The sequence below is a fragment of the Gasterosteus aculeatus genome, chromosome 6 (assembly GCF_964276395.1).
Source record: "Gasterosteus aculeatus chromosome 6, fGasAcu3.hap1.1, whole genome shotgun sequence".
NCBI lineage: Eukaryota > Metazoa > Chordata > Actinopteri > Perciformes > Gasterosteidae > Gasterosteus > Gasterosteus aculeatus.
In genome coordinates, this window is record NC_135693.1 from 6,487,057 (window position 1) to 6,506,880 (window position 19,824).

The 19,824-nt window shown below is 45.9% G+C and overlaps 1 protein-coding gene across 1 annotated transcript; it reads left to right on the forward strand.

Annotated features, from left to right (window-relative positions):
* The first annotated feature begins 316 nt into the window (after positions 1–316).
* LOC120821046 (uncharacterized) lies at positions 317–18,606 on the forward strand. The gene is made up of 24 exons (XM_040179405.2): positions 317–642; positions 2,167–2,222; positions 2,467–4,548; positions 5,231–5,353; positions 5,483–7,471; positions 7,974–8,107; positions 8,543–8,710; positions 8,923–9,102; positions 9,737–10,328; positions 10,588–10,734; positions 10,880–11,097; positions 11,671–11,746; positions 11,895–12,185; positions 12,515–12,751; positions 12,833–12,985; positions 13,077–13,255; positions 13,348–13,540; positions 13,631–13,750; positions 13,830–13,949; positions 14,226–14,246; positions 14,332–14,586; positions 14,746–14,874; positions 15,016–15,145; positions 18,081–18,606. Exons 1-24 carry the CDS (start codon positions 449–451, stop codon positions 18,223–18,225), a joined length of 7,932 nt encoding a protein of 2,643 aa, XP_040035339.2. The 5' UTR covers positions 317–448; the 3' UTR covers positions 18,226–18,606.
* Positions 18,607–19,824: the final 1,218 nt, after the last annotated feature.

Genomic DNA, 19,824 nt, shown 5'->3' on the forward strand with positions numbered 1-19,824 from the left:
TAAACCAGCTCGGCATCGCGTTATCTCTGCACTATCTGCGGAGAAAACACAACGCCATACGAGTACTATTTGATCAGTGATTGCAAACAATGTACTGGTCAATTCAGTGCACACTTCTAGGATCATGATATCACTGTTATGTATTACCAAGTAGAGGGTAAACCAGAGGCCTGGTTATATAACCTCTCAATGGTTATATTTAAACCCAGGAAAAGCATCTTTGATACTCACTCAAACAAAGACAAGAAATATCACGCCGGGAAATATCAGCAATCCTCGATGAAAGGGTGACGGAGGACACTCTGTGGTTCTGTCGTCTTACAGCGAGCAGAACAAAACCAAGTGCCACAGGGGACTGGTCCACCTATTGTTGGAGGGCTGACACATAATCAGGGGAATATAGGTGTTCCCCTTCCCAGAGGTTTACGATGTCAGGGCCGTGCATGTTATGGTGCGGCGGGGGCCATTGTCAAGTGTCCCAGGGGCGGAGGAATCAGCACAGAGGTGGAGGAGAAGGAGGCGCAAGAGGCCACTTGGCGAGAGCGGGGGGGTAGATGCTGTGGGGAACGGCGTAAAGGAGAGTGATCCCAATTTGTGCCCCGAGAAAGAGTCAAAGCCCACCAGGAGACGGGGAAATATGTGGTGAGTGCTAATCTTTGTTGTTTGAGACTTGTTTTAATAGTTTCTACTTACAGTAGATCAGATCAGTAAACTCATGTGACCCATTATACATTTTTATTTTCATAGCACATGTTTGACATGATTAAAGCAGAAAGAGCACATTCGGAAGCAAATAATTTTGGTATATTCATTGCTATATTTTTTGTTGGAAAAACCTTATGAAACCTGTGTCTTACTGTTAACCGGTTGTTCATTGTTAACCACAATTATTGTCATCAATTCGCTTTTTATTGTCGTGAACAGTTGCTCAGTTATGTAGAAATGATTTGTATTTGTTCTGTTCAATGATGGATTGACGTGTTCATTTGTAAATGCAACTGCAATATTTGTATCCTGAAGAAACTTCAGTCACAGATTATTAGCTTAGTTAAGCATAAACTGTAGAAAAACGTCAGCCGTCTGTCCAAACTAAATGCACCGAGCATTTTTAAACCCCACTGATTAACATACGCGTCTTCTCTGTTTTTTATGGTGTAGTGATTTCAGCAAAGACTCGTATTTTATAATTCAACTCTTGGCAAGATGTAAATTTATTTGATTATAAATAACTGTATTTATTTACACTAGGTAGAGAGTAGATGATTTCAGATTAGGGAGTGTCCTAGCTTGTAGCGTCAGTGATCCCGTTGCACCTTAAAGCCGTAAGTTTTGAAGGCTACAAGTGTTGCAGTTGTTGATGGACATTATGAAAGTCGTTATAACCGTCTCTATTGTAGTTGCCATCACATTAGGGATCTTCATTCAGAGGCTTCCACTGAGGCTTCTATAGCCCTTCTAGGCCTCCGGCAAATATTGACATTTAGATGGTAACCCAACCACAACCAACGGGGCCTGCTGTCATTATTCCTGTAATTCAGCTCAATTACCCCTTTGTGCCGTTGCCTTTAAAATATATATATATTGTTTGACTGGTCTGTCAAGTACGTTGCAGAAAAAAATAATTTTAAGTAATGTTTAACGATGCCAATAAAGCACTATGTATTATATATTTGGTAATTTGCACACATTTACAAAAATAAATCGAAACATTGAATAAGCCCAGGTTAAAAATTATTTTTTGTTTAAACTTGATGATTGATATGGCTGGTAACAGGTACATCAGGAATGACGAAACCGCCATTCCGTAACCGTAAACTTTGTACTAACAATTTAATGAATATGTCTTACATCATCTAACTTCTTCTAGAATAAATAGCAAGTCAGAGCAGAATGACACACTGGTTGGTGAGTCAGAATAAGATGTTACGTTTATCCGTGTAAAACAACCGTGACCACAGACCCCATCGTTCAGTGGGATGAGGCTGTGCAGAAACACGCACTTTGCATTGAGGTTGAGGTAACAGTGAGCGTCTCTTTCTCTCTCTCTTCTTTTCCCATATCTCTTGTATTTAGTAAGATTAAAAAAAGAAAAACCATCCAGTATATGGCCACTATTTTTCGGAAACATATCAAACATTGTCACGAGTCTTCTCTTTGCCCATACAGGATTCAACCCCTGTTGCTGATGAGTCTACTCGCAGTACTGGAATACAGCTGTGCAGGTATCTAATTTTTTACGGACACCATCTTTGCATTCTTTAGGAATCAGGAATCAGGAAACATTTATTACCAAAATATGTCAAACAGACAAGGAATTTGTCTTGGCGGTTGGTGTGCGACAGTAGACAGTGTGACAATAGACATCAAGAGAGATACAAATATAGTTCCATTTCACATAATTCAGTTTTCACATAATCACATTCAGCGTTTCATAGGCTACTTTCTCTCCCTCTTCGTCCTTTTCAGTTGTCGACCCGAAGGAATGTGCGGCGGCGGGCAGCAGGTGCCACCCTCAGGCCGACTGTCTGGCAGTCAGAAACAACTTCAACTGCACGTGCCGCATGGGCTACCAGGGCGACGGCCTGCTGTGCAACGACATCGACGAATGCCTGGTTGGCCTGCAAAGATGTCACCCGCGGGCCCGCTGCAGCAACAGCCTGGGGAGCTACGACTGTGCGTGCCCAAGTGGATATGTGGGAGACGGCTTCAGCTGCCAGGACATCAACGAGTGCCAAAACGACAACGGGGGTTGCAATCCCAATGCCCTCTGCACAAACACTGAGGGTAGCCGACAGTGCATGTGTAACGCCGGCTTCACGGGCAACGGCTTCGAATGTAATGATGTTAACGAATGCACCAACCAAAGGATCTGCCACTGGAACGCCACCTGCACCAACAACCCCGGGTCCTACATGTGTACCTGTAATGCTGGCTACAAGGGCAACGGGAACTACCTGTGTCTTGATGTAGATGAATGTTCACAGGCTCCTCCTGTGTGTTCCTCCACACTTGGCTACACAAGCTGTATAAACCTTCCCGGCGCCTTCCGCTGCACGTGCAGCAGCGGCTACGAAACCAACGGGCAGAGGTGCGTGGACGTCGACGAGTGTGCGAGGAACGTGTGCAGTCTCTACGCACTCTGCATCAACACCGTAGGGTCGTACCGGTGTACCTGCAACAGTGGCTTTGACGGAAACGGACTGACGTGCGCGGACGTGAATGAATGCAACGGAAACAATCAATGCGATCCCTCTGCTGCTTGTATCAACAGAATCGGGAGCTACGAGTGCTCCTGTTTTGGTGGTTTTATAGGAGACGGTCGACTGTGTGAAGACATCAATGAGTGTGCAAATCCCAACATCTGCCCTTCAACCACTAGCTGCGTCAACACTCCCGGGTCGTATTACTGCGACTGTGGCAGCGGCTTCGTCTTCAACAACTCCATTTGCTTTGACCAGGATGAATGCTCTGAGGGCCGCTGCAGCCCATTTGCAAACTGCATAAACTCGCCTGGCTCCTTCTCTTGTCAGTGCATAGCAGGGTACACGGGAGATGGCTTCACCTGCAGGGATGTGGATGAGTGCACGCTTGCAAAACAGTGCCACTCTAACGGCTTTTGCATCAACCTCCCCGGCTCCTACAACTGCACCTGTCAGGTGGGTTACTCTGGAGATGGGGTGATACAGTGTACAGATGTGAACGAGTGTCTAGTGGATAATGGAGGTTGCAGAAACAAAGCTTTGTGTGTCAACAACCGGGGCTCCTTCTCATGCCAGTGCCAGTCGGGCTTCATTTTGGTAAACCAGACTCTTTGTCAGGATGTAAATGAGTGTGTGGAGCGGATCAACCCGTGCCGAGTGAATGAAGAGTGCAAGAACGTCGACGGGACATTCGAGTGCCCCTGCCGGGTCGGCTACTACCGCCCAGCCAGCAACATGGACTGTGTTGATAAGGACGAGTGTACAGACAACCCGTGCCATGTCAACGCCACGTGCCTCAACACTATTGGGTCCCACACTTGCACCTGTAAGCGAGGTTTTTCAGCAAATGGCACCCGGTGTGAAGATGTAAATGAGTGTTCTATCGAAGGCACATGCCACCCACGAGCGCTCTGCACCAACTTCATAGGGAGCTTCTTCTGCTCCTGTCAGCGGGGTTTCAAAGGTGATGGCTTCTCCTGTCAGGATGTGGACGAGTGCGCCCTCTCCGATACCATTTGCCCGGCCTACTCAAAGTGTATCAACTCCCCCGGTGCTTATGTTTGTTCATGTTTGAATGGCACAGTGGCCTTCAATGGCACCTGCATGCCACCCAGTCCGTTGTGCAACCCTCCCTGTCACAGTCACGGCCTGTGTCACCAGTCACCTGCCGGTTACCAGTGTGTGTGTGACCTGGGTCACGTGGGCGACGGGCTGGCGTGCTCTGACATAGACGAGTGTCAGAAGGAAAACCTTTGTCCTCAAAATGAAACCGAGTGTTTGAATATCCCGGGATCGTTTTCCTGCGTCTGCAAAAAAGGCTACAGTCTCAATGGATCATTGTGTCGTGGTAAGATTGTTATATTGTTGTTTCAGATAAATGTGTTAGCTTGGTTCCATAACTCCAAACTGCTGTCCACATCTCTCATAAGTTTAGTAATTGAGTCAATCATAACAAGGGCATATTACGTAAAATAACAAAGACAATGCGGTGTGGTTCTTTGCCTAGGATTAGCTGTACCAAAAGAGGTTCCAAGTTCAAACTTAAAAGGGTATTTCAGAAGCTAAACTAGGTGTACAAAATACCACATCTTTTCTATATAAGCCATCCTCTTGTCTATAATTAATTTCACTTTTCTAGACCAATCAATCAAAAAGAAAACCATGGAGTTAAAGATTTATAGAGTTTGTTGGGAAAATAAGATGTGGTTTAAAATATTTTTTTTCAAATATTATGAAGGCAAGTTTTGGTATGGTATTGCAACTTCAATGAAATGGGAGATTGAGCTTACATTTACTAATGATAATAATGACAAATTGTCAATTTGTTGTCTCAATTAGACATGAAAGCATCAGAATAATGACTTTCTTGAATTTTGACATATTGTCCAGTTTGTTCTACCAAATAAAAGTTGATGTATAAAACCTGGCTTCAAAAACATACAAACCTCCTTTACTCTGATAAAGCATTGTCCTCTGAAGGGATGCCGCTAAACGCCACCCCTCTGTTTCTCCCTACCACCCTTTTCCAGATGTGAACGAGTGTGAGACAGGGCAGCAGAAGTGCAGTAAGTTTGCACGGTGTGTCAACACAATTGGGAACTATTCCTGCTTCTGTCTCAGCGGCTTCACAGGCGACGGGAAGAACTGCTCTGGTGAGGATCAATCATTTATTATTCAATAACCAATGCACCAGTTGTTTATTTTGCCCCATAAGTGGACTCCCCCCTCGCACCATTTGGACTTGTTTCTTTGACACTGTCCCATTTTTGGATAAATTATAGACTTTGATGAGTGCCAAGTCCAAAATGGAGGATGCCATCCAGTTGCCAGCTGTCACAACACGCCGGGATCTTTCTACTGTGCCTGCCCACCTGGCACAACAGGCAGTGGCTTTGACTGCCAAGACGTAAATGAATGTGATCAGAACTCCACCCTGCCTCACAACTGCAGCACCCGGGCTTTATGCAGCAACACAAATGGGTCCTACATTTGCCAGTGCCAAGATGGATACCAGGGTGATGGCTTTGTGTGTGTGGATGTGGACGAATGTCGGGAGGCTAATACTTGTAGCGGGAACATGACATGCAACAATACCCCTGGTTCCTACACATGTTGGTGTATCTTGGGCTTGGTGTATGACAAGGGCACATGCGTGACCAAAGACACCTGCCTAAATGCCAATAGCATCTGCGACCCATTCGCCAAGTGCCGCCAACACCAGGGGTCCTTCTACTGCAAGTGTAAAGATGGTTTTAATGGAAATGGCAGCAAATGCTTGGACGTGGACGAATGTGAGGAATCGCATGAGGAAGTCTGCCCCGCCTTCTCCTACTGCCACAACACGTTTGGCTCCTACATCTGTGATTGTTGGAAAGGGTTTCAGGACAATGGGACACATTGTCAGGACGTGGATGAATGTGTGACAAGGAACTTCACCTGTCCTGACAACAGCACTTGTGCTAACATGGAGGGGAGCTACAAATGTGCCTGTAATCCAGGTTTCTCTGGCAATGGCTCAGTGTGCCTGGATGTAGATGAGTGCTCTCTTGGCTTCGTACGGTGCCCTAAGTTCTCTTACTGCCTAAACACAATTGGATCTTTTGTCTGCGAGTGCTGGGAAGGCTACGAAGGCAACAACACTCACTGCGAGGATATTGATGAGTGCCAAGACAACTCTAGATGCCCTAAGCATAGCACGTGCATCAACACCAACGGAAGCCACGTATGTCGTTGCAAGGATGGATATTCGCGCTTGGATGCTTTGTGTGTGGACATCGATGAATGCAATGACACGCAGCTAGTGGATCTTTGCACCAATGGCACTTGTATGAATGCTATCGGCTCGTATTACTGTGAATGCGTCAAAGGATTCTGGAGTAATGGGACGGAGTGCGTGGATGTGGATGAATGCTCAGATTCTCTCAACTCCTCGGTGTGTCGGAATCATTCAACATGTGTCAATTTGCCTGGGTCTTACCGTTGCCCCTGTAATCAAGGGTTTGTTCTGAATGGTGCGGACTGTCAGGATGTGGATGAGTGTAACTCCGCCGATGGCCCCCCTTGCCCCGAGCACTCATTATGCAGCAACACAGCAGGTTCCTTCTTCTGCCTGTGTTCACCTGGGTACAAAACCATCGGCGCCCGCTGCGAGGATATTAACGAATGCAAGAACAACACCACCTGCCGTTTTGATCAGGTGTGTACCAACATCCCGGGAACGTACAACTGCTCTTGCCCGTTGGGGCATCGAGAGGAGAAAGGGGCATGTGTCGACACCGACGAATGTGAGAGTTCACCGTGCCACCGATCGGCGCGTTGCTGGAACACGCCTGGCTCCTTTTCATGCCACTGCTCTTTAGGCTTCGCTGGAAATGGCTCCTCGTGCAAAGACGTGGATGAGTGCGTCGCCCTGACCAAACCGTGCCACCCCCTCGCTCGCTGCCTCAACACCCCAGGGTCATTTGTATGTGTGTGTCAGCCTGGCTTTGTGAGTATCGGGCCACTGTGTGTAGACTTTGTAGAGTGCGAACAGGCTAATGCGCTGTGCCACCCTGCGGCGACCTGCATTAACCATGCAGGAGGCTTCAAATGCTCTTGCGGTCAGGGTTGGAATGCTACCGAAGAAAATTGTAGAGGAAAAAGAGGATGTGTGGACATGGATGAGTGCATGTCAAGCCAGGCATGTCCTGGGCAAACAATCTGTACCAACCTGCCAGGGTCTTACAAGTGTTCCTGTCCAAAAGACAGCACGGTTTGCCGAACGATGATGGGTTGGTAACACTTACACGTTAATCGTATTTTTTAAATTTATCTGTTCATTTCTTTGACTGTCACAATGTTGCCACATTCCTGTTGTTAAGTGAAAACGTCCAAATCAAAATGAAAGGCAACCAACGTTATCTAACTACATTTAAGAATGGATGTCAAGGTTTCCGTCAAAGTTTCTCTGCCGCCTCACAAGCCATGTTTACTTTTAAACAATTTACAGTGCCTGCCTACAAGTATATCCATAATGTCTCCAGTTATGGTGAAAAAATCTAAAAGCTTTCTCAAATCACTTCTCAGGTGGTTTGAGGTCATTGCTACCCAGGCAATGGCCTTACATGAGCCTGATTAGTACAGATCAAACATAAAGAAAAATGTCTTATTGTGTAATATTTCAGATTTTGAAGTGACCTCATTCAGTTTGGTTGATGACAATATAATTAATATATATAATATATATATATATTAATATATATAATATAATATCTGTCTGTTCCTCCCCAATAGAGAGTGGCCTGTACCCGTTTGGAGCGGAGGTTGGTGATAAAGGATTAAAAATGGACGCTGAAGATGGAAATTCCCCGTACATTACTCCACCAATGGGTTTCCCCTTCATGGGAAGATTGTACGAGAGAGTATATGTGAGTTTCTAGCAGTTCCAGACCATTTCAAATGGAGGGGTCAGGTTTTTTTTTGTTTGTAGTTTGACCATAAGTCTGCAGTGTAGAGTGGTGTACAATAAATTACAGCCTTTCCAAACATCTCCAGAGGAGGATTCAGGAATAAATGGGGGAGCTACAGCCCCCTAACCTGGTGGAAATATAAAGACATAGCCTGTATAACCTTCACTTTTTACAATGCAATGATAGCAGCATAACATCACCCATAGAACCTGTGATCCCGTGGGGCTCACACAATGTGCACAAGGGTTTCCAGCAGTGAAATAGTGAAGCAAAAATTCCCACAGCTCTCATGATGAAATCAGGACAAAATGAAATGAAAAAAAAACATGTTGCTTTAATACTAATGATTAATTTCTATCTATCTGATATCATGTCTGCGTTTCCCTTTCTCAGTTTTCTGACAACGGCCTTGTCCAGTTTCAATCTGTCACTGAGAATGAGCAGTACTTGCTCCCGGCCCCTTCGGCGACCGGTTTCCCTGAAAACATGAATGTGTCTCTGTTGGCGGCATTTTGGGATGATGCTGACCTCACTCGTGGGAACGGACGGCTACTCTATCAGGTTGGATGTTGTCTGGGGTCACGGTCTGACCAGAGTTTGCTTAAGTTATTTTGTTCAGTTGTAACAATGCAGATAAACAAATCCTACAAAGTGCTTTGTCTTTGTTTGAAAACCGGTTTATCATATCTTATCATTTTATAGGTTTTTATTTTGTAACACATGCGTTACATTGATACTCCTTAAGATCTTTTTACTACTACTACTACTTTCAGGAATACCATAAACTGGATATGGCGAACATCTACTCCCAGATAGTTTTCAACCGTACGGCGAACGAGGTGTCAAAGTTTGAGGAGGGGAGAAATAATCCTGCCTTCACCCCTGCCTGGATCCTCAAGATCACCTGGGACCAAGTGATACCTGTCGCCTTCCAGGAGATTGACCACTCAGAGGTTCAAATCTTTCTTTCTTTCTCTTTTATTTTTACGCCGAGCCAAATTTAGATGCAAATATGGTCATCAATGCAATGCCAAGCAGCAATGCTTTTCACGCTGGTTTGTTTTTCTGACTGCAGTTTTATCTCTAACTATTTCATTCGTGCAATCCTGGTACATATTGAGGATGAGAGAACAAAGAAGCTTACTATTCATCATGCATGGAATAACTCCTATTTCCATTCTCTTCAGGATAAAACATGTAAGAAGGGTTGAAACGCAGAATATAAAAAGATCATAATACTGGACAGGGAGTGTTTATGGTTTCTTTGCGATATGAAACCTTTCACCCATCAGCTCAGATAAAGCAGAATTTATGATGGAGCAGTGGTGCTTTAACTCTGGCACCACCTTGGGGCACCTCTTGGATGTCGTGAGATCTGCAGGCACCTGCCGTATGTTCTCTTGCAATGTCCGTTTTTTTTGCTTTGTATTTGATGTATTGTTAATATATCAAGGATTAATTACACCCAATTATGACTCCTAATAGGCTCTTCAATAATTATTTTAATTTGAGAAGGAAATAATATAACAATGTCTTTAAATAGAGCTCATGTGGACTTTCACCGAATTTGATCACCGTCATTTTCAGACCAACACTTTCCAGTGTATCCTGACCACGGACGGAGTGCGCTCCTTTGCCCTGCTGCGATACGGGGAGATGCTCTGGGGTCCGGGCCGGAGGCTGCACCATGACGCTCTCATTGGCTACACTGATGGGAAGTCCTCCTACAAGGAGCCCACGGTCCCCCCGGGAAACCTTTTTGGGCCCGGGGGCAGATACAGGCCCCAGGATCTGAAAGGGGTCACGGGGAAGCCGGGTCAGCTGGTGTACGACTTGAAGGGACGGTCCGGGTCGGACGTGGACCCGCGCGTCAGTTGCCAAGCGTGGGCGACCAAGGAACCGGACCCCGCTGAGTGGACAATGGAGCTTTCCTCGTGTCCCTGCACCCGCACCCAGGCTCAGGAGGACCTGTCCTTCCTGCAGGACACTACGGATCCGGGTTCCAGGGTGAAGGAGCTGCGGGCACAGCGGTGGGGAGGCGCGGGGGGGGACGTCTTTCAGTCCATCCTTTCTAACAGGCGCGGGTCAGGGAAGAGGTGCGTGTACGAGCCTGATGGTCCCCTGCTGGCCGGCTACAGTGAGCGCTACTTCTCCAGAAACAGCATGCAGAAACATATCGGTAATATCATTTCTTGACAGTTCCCACATGGAAAAATGTTATACAAATGAACTGTTTCTAATAGAGCTTTGTACTGTAAACTTTATTGTATTTGTAATCGATGCATGGAACTCATTAATTCTCATATTAATTATATTATATTATATACTTATTATAAGTATTTTTCAAACACCAGAAGAAAAAGTTAGTGCCTTGCTCATGGTTGAGTAAGACACATCCGTGACTTCTAGTGTAAATATTTAATCAAATCTCTCCCCAGATGAAGATCTCCTGCCATTCCAGTGGTGTTGTATGGAGTCCCCTCTGTGCCACTTTTACCTCAACAAGAGACCACTAGACCGTTGCCAGGGTTACGGCTGGGACAGTCCTCACGGCTACACTCAGGGAAAGGGGACGCAGGGTGTCGGTGAGAAATTCTTTTGAGTAAACACCCAGCGAGTTGAAACCATCAGAAGCTCACAGACTGCACAGTAGTCAGTGTAAACTGTGGGTATGCTGGTGTCAATCAAAGAGGCTGAATCCGGATGAATTCATACACGCTTCCCTTGCAGCGATGGTGTACGGAAGCCTCCATATCATCACCTTCGACGGCACCGAGTACACCTTCAAGGCGCTGGGAGTGTTTGTCATACTGCGCCTCTCCTCCGGCGCCGGCTATAATATCTTCACCCTGCAAGGACAGACCGACAAACTGCAAACAGACACAAAGGGGATCGCTGAGGTCCCAGCGGTGGTGCGCATGGCCGCCTTCTACCAGGGCATTGGCAAGGTCAGGTCGTTTGTGTGTCTTTAGAGGGGAGAGAGTGGATCTGTGTGTGTGTGTGTGTATTTTGTGGATTAAGCCCTTGTGAGAAATCAAGAGTGTCTGAAACTTGCTTGGGATAAGTATGTATTACTAAGAAAAATCATAAAGAATACAGAAATCATCAACACAAGCCATAAGTGCAGACAGAAGTCAAATGACTCAATTCAGCTGAAAAGGGACAGATCATCCCTTCTCCCTGAGAGGAGCAGGAAGATCTGACAGAGCTCCTTGGGGAGATTAAATACACTTCGGAAAGGTTTGTGTTGTCCGATCAGAAGACCCCCCTGAACTAAAGGAATTTCAGTAGGAAACACAGATACGTGAATTACTTACAAACCATATACATGTGTTTTAAGTTCAATTAAATGAAATCAAATAATTGATCCACATTTGTCGAACTATTCATTCCACTCTTTTTAATGAGTAACCAATGGGATGGCATGCAGATGTCCATTCAGTTTTTAAAGCGTGCTAAATAGTTAAACTATAAAAACAAATATGTGATCACATGTGTAAGTCCTTCTCTTTTATTTTCAGATTGAATGGAGATGTGTGGAGAACAGAGATGGACTGCAGGTCTTTGTGGACGGCGTTGAGGTCCCAGTCACAGTTGGTAACCATCGCCGCATGCTTCCGACATACAGCTTTAAAAAACATATTCACTTTCTGTGTGACTGCATGCTGCACAGATAAAACACACAAAGGCAGGTATTTCAGATCCAAGACATGCAGACAAAGCATGTGACGTTGTCTCCTTTCAGGCGTCGTGCACGTGGGGGAAAAGGACTTTGCGGTGCGCTGCACGTCGGTGAATCGCTGCGTGGCGGTGTACGCCGGTGGACTCCACGTGGTGGCGTGGCGGGTCGCCGGACACAAACAGATGGCGGCCATGGTGGAGGTTCCGCAGACATTCTACAACCGCACGGTGGGCCTGATGGGTCTCTGGAGCTCAATGCCCTCCGACGATTTCCTCATGTCCGACGGGAGGCCCCTCCGCTCGGCGGACCCCAACTCCCCCTCAGAGGAGGAACTGCACACCTTCGGCCAGTCCTGTGAGTGGACTTCAGTCCGTTAGTTAGCTGGAGTCTTCTCTCTTTCGGTCAGCTTTTTAAGACAATGGATCAAAAGACTTCAACGTTTGGGTTTCATTGACATGATGAACATTGACCGCAAGAGTTAATATTTAGGGATCATCCACGCCACTCACCTGGCGACCCCCAGTGGACTGATCAGGAATAGCATCTACTTTTATAGAAATGCAATTTATTGTCTTTCTGTAATTTTCACAATGGCAAAGTCATCCAGCCGTGCAAAGCTGGGCCCCCTGCTGGCCGCATGTTTGACACCCCTGGTCTAAATTGTTTTTTGTGTGTGTTTCTAGGGGCAGTTCCCCTCCCAGAGAGCCTGTTGTTCTCCCCTCCTCCACTGGTTCCACTGGAGTCGGCCTCCTTTGAGCTCTTGCTGGCCAGCGTCAGTCCTGCTGACTTAGAGGGTCTGAGGAGGACTTGTGAAGGCAGCACACAGTGCATCCACGACACTGTAGCCACGGGCAGCTCCGAGCTGGGTCTGCAGACTCTGGAGGCCAAGAAGCAGTATAAAAACCTAGCTCTGATCTATGGTGAGTTGGTTATTTTGTTTTCAGAACGTTTTTTCTCTCTCTCGTGTTTTCACCACTGACTGATTTGTTGGGGTCCGCTAGGTAACATGCCTCCCATAGTGACAGAGCCCAAAGTGATTCTCTGCAGGGTCAACTCGACCGTCAACATCCAGATTGTCGCCCAGGACCCCAATAAAGACCCCATCACCTACTCACTTCTCTTCCCCCGGCCTGCACGGACCTCCATAGGCAGCGGTGAGGCGCTTGTCCACCCTTCATGCATGTCTTTGATACGTAGAATCTTCTGAAGGAACACCGAATTGAGATTAGACCCTCTCCGTCCTAGTCAACGGCTTGTTGACGTGGACGCCCTTGACCACGCAGCCTGTCCAGCTGACCATCATGGTCAGTGACCAGCTCTCCAGCTCCCTGTTCACCCCCATCCTGCGCGTCTGCAACTGCCTCAACGGAGGCTCCTGCCAGTACGACAGCGTCACCGAAAACCACCAGAAGGGAACTTTCCAGGTGCGTTTTTTTTTTAATTCGCTGCAACCATTTTCCCTTTATTCATCTCCTGAGGGGAATCAGCAGTGCTGTTCATTGTTCGTCCCTCACAGGTGGTGGCCTGCTTGTGCCCCAAGGGATTCAGTGGCAAGTTCTGTGGCCAAGTCGCAGACGTGTGTCGAGGCCAGCCGTGTTTCCGAGGGGTGCGGTGCCGGCGGGACCCCGAGCCCGGCCAGTTCACCTGTGAGGGGTGTCCCGACAACACCTTCCCGGCGGGAAAAGAGGGATACAAGTGCTTTGAGCACGGTCCGTAACGCTTTTTGCTGTCCCGTTTATCAAGTTTACAGCCAAAAATTCCACCACCTCGCGATGAAATTAATCTCATTCTTCCCTCAGACATGTGCAGCCCTCCTTTCCCCTTCCCCTGCCACAAAGACGCCGTCTGCCTCAGCACGAGGCAAAACTTCACCTGCACGTGTAAAACGGGCTTCACTGGCGACGGACATAACTGCACAGGTGCTGAGCACCCACGACTTCAGTGTGAATGACGGCACGGTTCGTTCACAGCGTTTTAATGGTCCTCTCCTCATTGCAGATATAGACGAGTGTGCAGAGCTCACAACCTGCGGCAATGCCAAGTTTGAGTGCAGGAACGGGCCCGGCTCCGTCGCCTGCCTCTGCAGATACCGGAGGAGCAAGGACACGGACGGGTGTGGTATGTGCACTCACACACTTTTGCTATCATACATATCAGCTCTCACAGGTTCTAGGAGGTTCCAAATGGCACAGACAAAAATATTTAGTTTTTCAGTGTGTGACAGATGTTTACAACACCCTTTAGATTTAAGATCACTCCTCTTTTTACGAGGTACATAAATAAACTTGATGGTGAATCCCTGAATGTATGACTATGTCAAACATAATGCACACGTATGTTCAGTGGGATCCTCCATGTATTTAATGCAGCTGTGAATGATGTGTTTCTCTGCAGGTGACTCGGCCAATCCTCCAGGTAAGACCTCCCCTGGCTTCACAAGCTCTACTTTACCTCATATGGTAACGAGGGGTCACCACTCAGTGCCGTTCTGCCTCCGCAGGGTGTAACGTGTTCAACGTCTCTGTGGGCTGGGCGAAGAGCACACCTGATGGACTCCAGCGGCTGGTGGACCTTCTGTCAATGGGCTTCCAGAACAAATTCTACAACGCCAGCCAGAGGGATGGCGTGCAGGGCTCCCGGCCGGATGTGACAGAGTATCGCATCAACGTGTCCAGCGACACACCCCACTGGTACATCAGAGACTACATGGCCAGAGTCAGTAGCCTCTACTCAATGAGTACCGTAGAAGTTGACGGTAAACTACCAATTCTTTTCCTAACTCAACTTCAGCATATTGACTGAATAATGTGAGACACTGCCAACGTTCAGTTTGGCACAGTGATGTGGTGGAAAGTATTCAAATGCGCGTTGGTAAGACTGCTTCTCTCGCCCACGTGGCTGTCCACGGCTACAGATCTGGATGAGTGTGAGGCCAAGGAGGCGGACTGCGTCCCTCCTGCGCTGTGCAGCAACACTTACGGAGGCTACAGGTGTGTCTGCAACGGCACAACCGACGTGGATGAAACCCAGTCCTGCATACTAGGTGAAGGTCTCGGCGTTACCTCACTGTACATCCATCGCATAGGAAACAAAGGCCTCTTGTGTCTTTCAATAAGGTGGCCGTTTTGTGGGTCATTTGGAATCTAGAGAATTGTGTGACTGTGTTTGTCTTGTCCCTTCGCAGACAGAGACAAGGCGAAGGATGCAGAACTGGACCTTGTTCTGGCCCTGGTGCTGGGCATCGGCATCCCTCTGCTTCTACTGCTGCTCCTCGCACTACTGGCTTGCTTCTGCTGGTGCAAGAAGCGTAAAGAGTGAGTGAACCCACGGGCACATTACGGTTTTTGTAATAGAACTCACATTGACAATGTTAATAAGCCACGTTTAGAGAATGTTAGACTCCAGCCAGTCCAGCAGAATCACATATTTCCCTCTTTGAAACCATAACCTTTGTTGCTAGAAGGCATCGTTTTGCTCCAACACAAGCTTTCTGTTCGTCTGTAGCTTGTCTGCTGTTTAATTTGAGTTATTTGGTCTTATTTTGGAAATATCGTGTAGCAGTCCATTCTTCACCCACTAGAGTTTCTTTCATAATGCCCACATTAGCGTACAGGTCCACTGGCCATGGCAATACAAAACGCTAAGGTTATCCATTCAACTAGGTTTCCTGGTGTGTAATGAGAATTGCTGCCTTCCCATAGCCCCGCAATATACCCACATTCCTTCCAAACAAGGCCCATTGCGGTGCATTCAATCTGTAAAGAAAATAGCTGTTTAAGGTCCTTTTGGTGGGGCGAGACCGGGTTCATCTCGGGTTACGAAAATGTACTGTTGAAGATGATGAACAGACCACACACATGGTTGTATACTCATTGTTACAAGGTACAGTACTCCATGCACTGCCTTCTTGTATTTAAGTTCTCAGTTTGGGGACGGACTGCCCACTCGCTTACTATATTAAAAGAAAACACTTCCTACTAACAGCTTTGGTCCGTTATGAAACTGCACTCGGGTAACACCAAAGAATGTTTGCAGATGATAAACAGTAAACCAAAGTAATGAGGAGGGTAACTCATCCACAGATTAGAGGTGTTGTTTATATAATAAGTGGCTCAAGCTTGTATGACTCTGCCAACGAGTAAAGTTGCAGTGGACATCCGTGTCTGTCCACAATCTCATTAATCATTTGACCATTTGTCATGTGCTAGAAATGGTCACAATTAGCATTGTTCATTCTTGGATTAAATGGGTTTTGTGAGGCCACATTGACTTTCGACCTTTGTCCACCAAATTCTCATCATTTCATCAGAGTCCAAGTCGACATTTGTGTCATATTTGAAGAAAATCCTTTTGTGTACCATAATGCGTTTGCCTTATTGTTAAAAGCTGGTTACCTTAGCTTAGCTTAGCATAAATGATGCAAACAGGGGAAAGGTATTACACGTTAGCCTGTGAGCTATAGAGGTGCAGAGAGGCAGGGTTTGTTACTTTTGATCAGTGCCAAGGTAGCTGATTGGAGCATTTATACTAAACTAAGCTACACTGATTCGTAATTAACATAAATGTATGAAAATGGTATCTAGTTTTTGGCAATAAATCATTATAAAACGTGTCGTGTTAACCATTTGGAGCATTTTCTATTACAGTTTTAGCCAAATCGCACATTGAAAAGTCTGTGCCAAAGAGAGATTGGTGTCATTTAACTGCACCCTCACGTGCACACAGAAAAATATCAGATTTTGCTACAAAGCTGAATGTACCACGTCAAATGAAGTACATTATGTGCCACATCGAATGAAGTAGATCTCATATCCAGATGCATGTGTGCCTGCGTGTGAATGTCCACAGCAGTGCATCATAATGTGCGTGTGTCCTTGGCCCCAGCATGTGTACAGATGTATGGCATCTGGGCCAAGTGTTTGTGGGCCATAGAGATGCATAATCCCCCTGATGACTGGCCTGCTTTTTCTACTAACACTAAATTAGACCCTATGGATATAATGGCTGGATGGACACAAGCGTTGTGGGATTATATTGTTGGATTATTTGGTATGATATAATAATACTCAGATTTGATAGAACAGGCATGGGTTGATTTAGCATTCCCAATGTCCCAATGCCCCACTAGTATGAAAGTGTGGGTGTAATATAGGTTTTTACATGCTTTATAGCATTGTATATATATTACCATAACATCAGGATGCTGTATATTTATCGCTGGACCGCAACCTTGATTTAAACTAAACTAACTTGAGTTCAAGAACCACTATTTGATGTTGAAGTATCTTAGAGAAAGCAGCCTGGTCTCACTCCCGGGGCGTTAAGGACCTGCGCTGAGCCGATGGCTGATGGCTGTCAGTGTCAGTGTCAAGACACCAACGCACAAGGCACCTTTCGGGATCTGTATGAAATGAATCTCCATTGCAAAGCCATCTGTCTCATTAGTAGACGTTCAGAGCACAGGACGTAGTATTTGAGAGTGAGAAGTCCTCTAGAGGTGCAAGGGGTCGGTGGTGGATGAGAAAAATAAACACATACCATGGGAACCCAACAGTTACGTGATTTCTGCTGATGACTTTAATGGTTATTGTCAACAAGGCCACCATAGAATTTTGTTTATTTATTGTGTATAGATGTAACAAACAACCCAAGCTTCATCTGTAATCAATTAACTACATGAAGGTGTGAATGCTGTAATCTGCAAGAATTGTGTATTTTCTACTCGTGTGCCTCAACGTCAGACGAAATATATACTGTAAATATTTGCACAAAGAGCTGCCGTAACAATATACAATCCAAAAACATCGGGGACGTGTGTTTCCTGTTATTAATCAGCTCTAGCCTCCAGATCTTTAAACACTGAATATCTTGGCTAGAGCTAGCATGAATATTCATGAGTCACTCCACAACAACTGCTGTCCAACATTTCCAGAAATGGCCTTAAACGATGTCTGCTGAACAGAGACTTGCAGACAGCACTAATCCGAGTCAGGGATTTAATGCAAAAGGTACATAATGTGCATTCATGTAACTCCCGGCATTGATGAAGATAAATCCCCACCAGGGGCAGTTTTACATACTCATCTGCATGGTGCAGGCTAAGGGCAGTAATTGTGTGAAAGGAAATGGCGACGCCACTCTACATTTTTACCAGCGAACAGTATGTTCAGAGGGTTGAATGTGGGGATTTCTCGTTCACTGCTGCATTCTGATTGGCTCATGGGTTGTTGTTGTTGTTGTTGTTTTCAGCCTCCCCAAGACATTGTATCCGAACCACGTCGAGCAGCAGCACAACCCTCCGCCCTTCAACTACTCGGATCCTGCCCTGCACTACGTGACCCACTTCAGCCCCCGGATACTAGACAACTACACGCCCAGGCAACGCTACCGATAGTACATGCCAAAGCACATGCATGCATAGGGGCCCGTCACGTTGAGAGTTGTTTTCTGTACCATTTTTTTCATAAATTTGTGTCTAAGCAGGACACAAAAATGGTTGCATGTGTGAAAAGGCTGAAACGGGCTGTAATGTGATCAGCTGATGCAACTTGCCCTCCATGTTTCCTCCTTATTATTGTGTCTGAAAGCATAAATTACTTTTTTTGCACAAGAAGTCTAATTCTGAAATCTTGCATTACAGCCACATTGAAATCAGCTAAATCTTCTTGGATAACATTAAGCTGCTCTTTCTTGCTCTATAACTCGTTCAGTCAAATCAAGTTGTAAATGACACAACAACGAACAGAAGGCAAAAAATAAAGCACATTTCTCTGTATGGCCTTTTCCATAAATTTGTCAGAAACATGTTATAACAATGGGAGTGTGTCAGAGGCAAAAAGCAGAACTTTTAGGACGCCTTTGAAGGTGAGGAGTTGCCCCCAGCGGCTCACATTGCAGCCCTTTTTGTAGCTGTCCTCTGCAGCGCTTTTCCTCACTGCTGGACCAATTTCAAAACTTGTGGTCCACATTATTCACTACAACAAAAAGGGATGAAAGATAACGAAGCAACCCTTCAAAGGGAGACAAAAAGCACCAGCGTGCACATAGAAATGCACAGACTCGCGTGGGGCAACCACTTTTTGAGTCACTGTATGTTTTATAAAGACCAGATGAAATTACCCGTATTTATATTGTTTACAATAAAACATCCACTAGTAATTAACCGGAGTGACTTTTAAAGTCAATTATTTCCAATGCTCTCTGCGCAGCAATGGACGAGCCAAGTTTGAGCTACTAGTGGTCGTTTCTTTTTGCCTGGACAGTTTACAGTCGAGAGTCTGACCTTGCAGAAACAATCTGATGAAAAGTAAACCACTGCAGTGGTTTCAAGCTGAAACCACAGATTCCCCCATAGCAACCCGCCAGAATATGTGACTATTACACTTATTTTACATTTACATTTTGGAATATGTGGGCTTCTGCCATGGAGTTTGTGGTAGTTTTAGTACAAAATGTGCAGGAATTAATCCAAGTTTGTATCACTCATGATAAGCCCCCAAAAGATATTCTTAATGTAAATCATTGAAGATGGTTCCTCGGCAACGCTGTGCTGTGGGGATGTTATTTTAGGCTACATCCTGACATCCAAGATGTTAGGATGTAGCAATGTTTCTCTTTAACAGTGGGGGTGGGGTGGGGGCATTTAACACGAAGGTCCAACTCTGCCTCTTTAAGGACCGTCTCCGCAGCTCGCCCTGACCTCTGAAGATATCATCTTCCCCACGAGCCTCAATATATCTTCATGTGACGTGCTATTTTCAAATGTAAAAACTTAATCGTGTTTTTTTGTGGCCAGTGGAGGCAGTGTTGATTTCATCATTGACTATATAATCTTCAATCCAATCAGTGCTGGATGAAGTCACAGTACTCAATGAATGTAATGATCCCACTGTGGAAAAACCCCATCACCTATAAAAATGCTCCGACATCTTCTATGATCACTGTTTTCAGCGTAAAAGATTGTTTACTGGGAAAATAAGTATCACCCGATGTG

Bases quoted from the DNA above. Each gene is read 5' to 3' on its own strand.
- LOC120821046 (XM_040179405.2), top strand. From the start codon at position 449: ATGGTGCGGCGGGGGCCATTGTCAAGTGTCCCAGGGGCGGAGGAATCA. The intron at 8,711-8,922 runs GTTGGATGTTGT...TACTACTTTCAG, and splicing joins ACGGACGGCTACTCTATCAG to GAATACCATAAACTGGATAT. The intron at 10,735-10,879 runs GTGAGAAATTCT...CTTCCCTTGCAG, and splicing joins AAAGGGGACGCAGGGTGTCG to CGATGGTGTACGGAAGCCTC.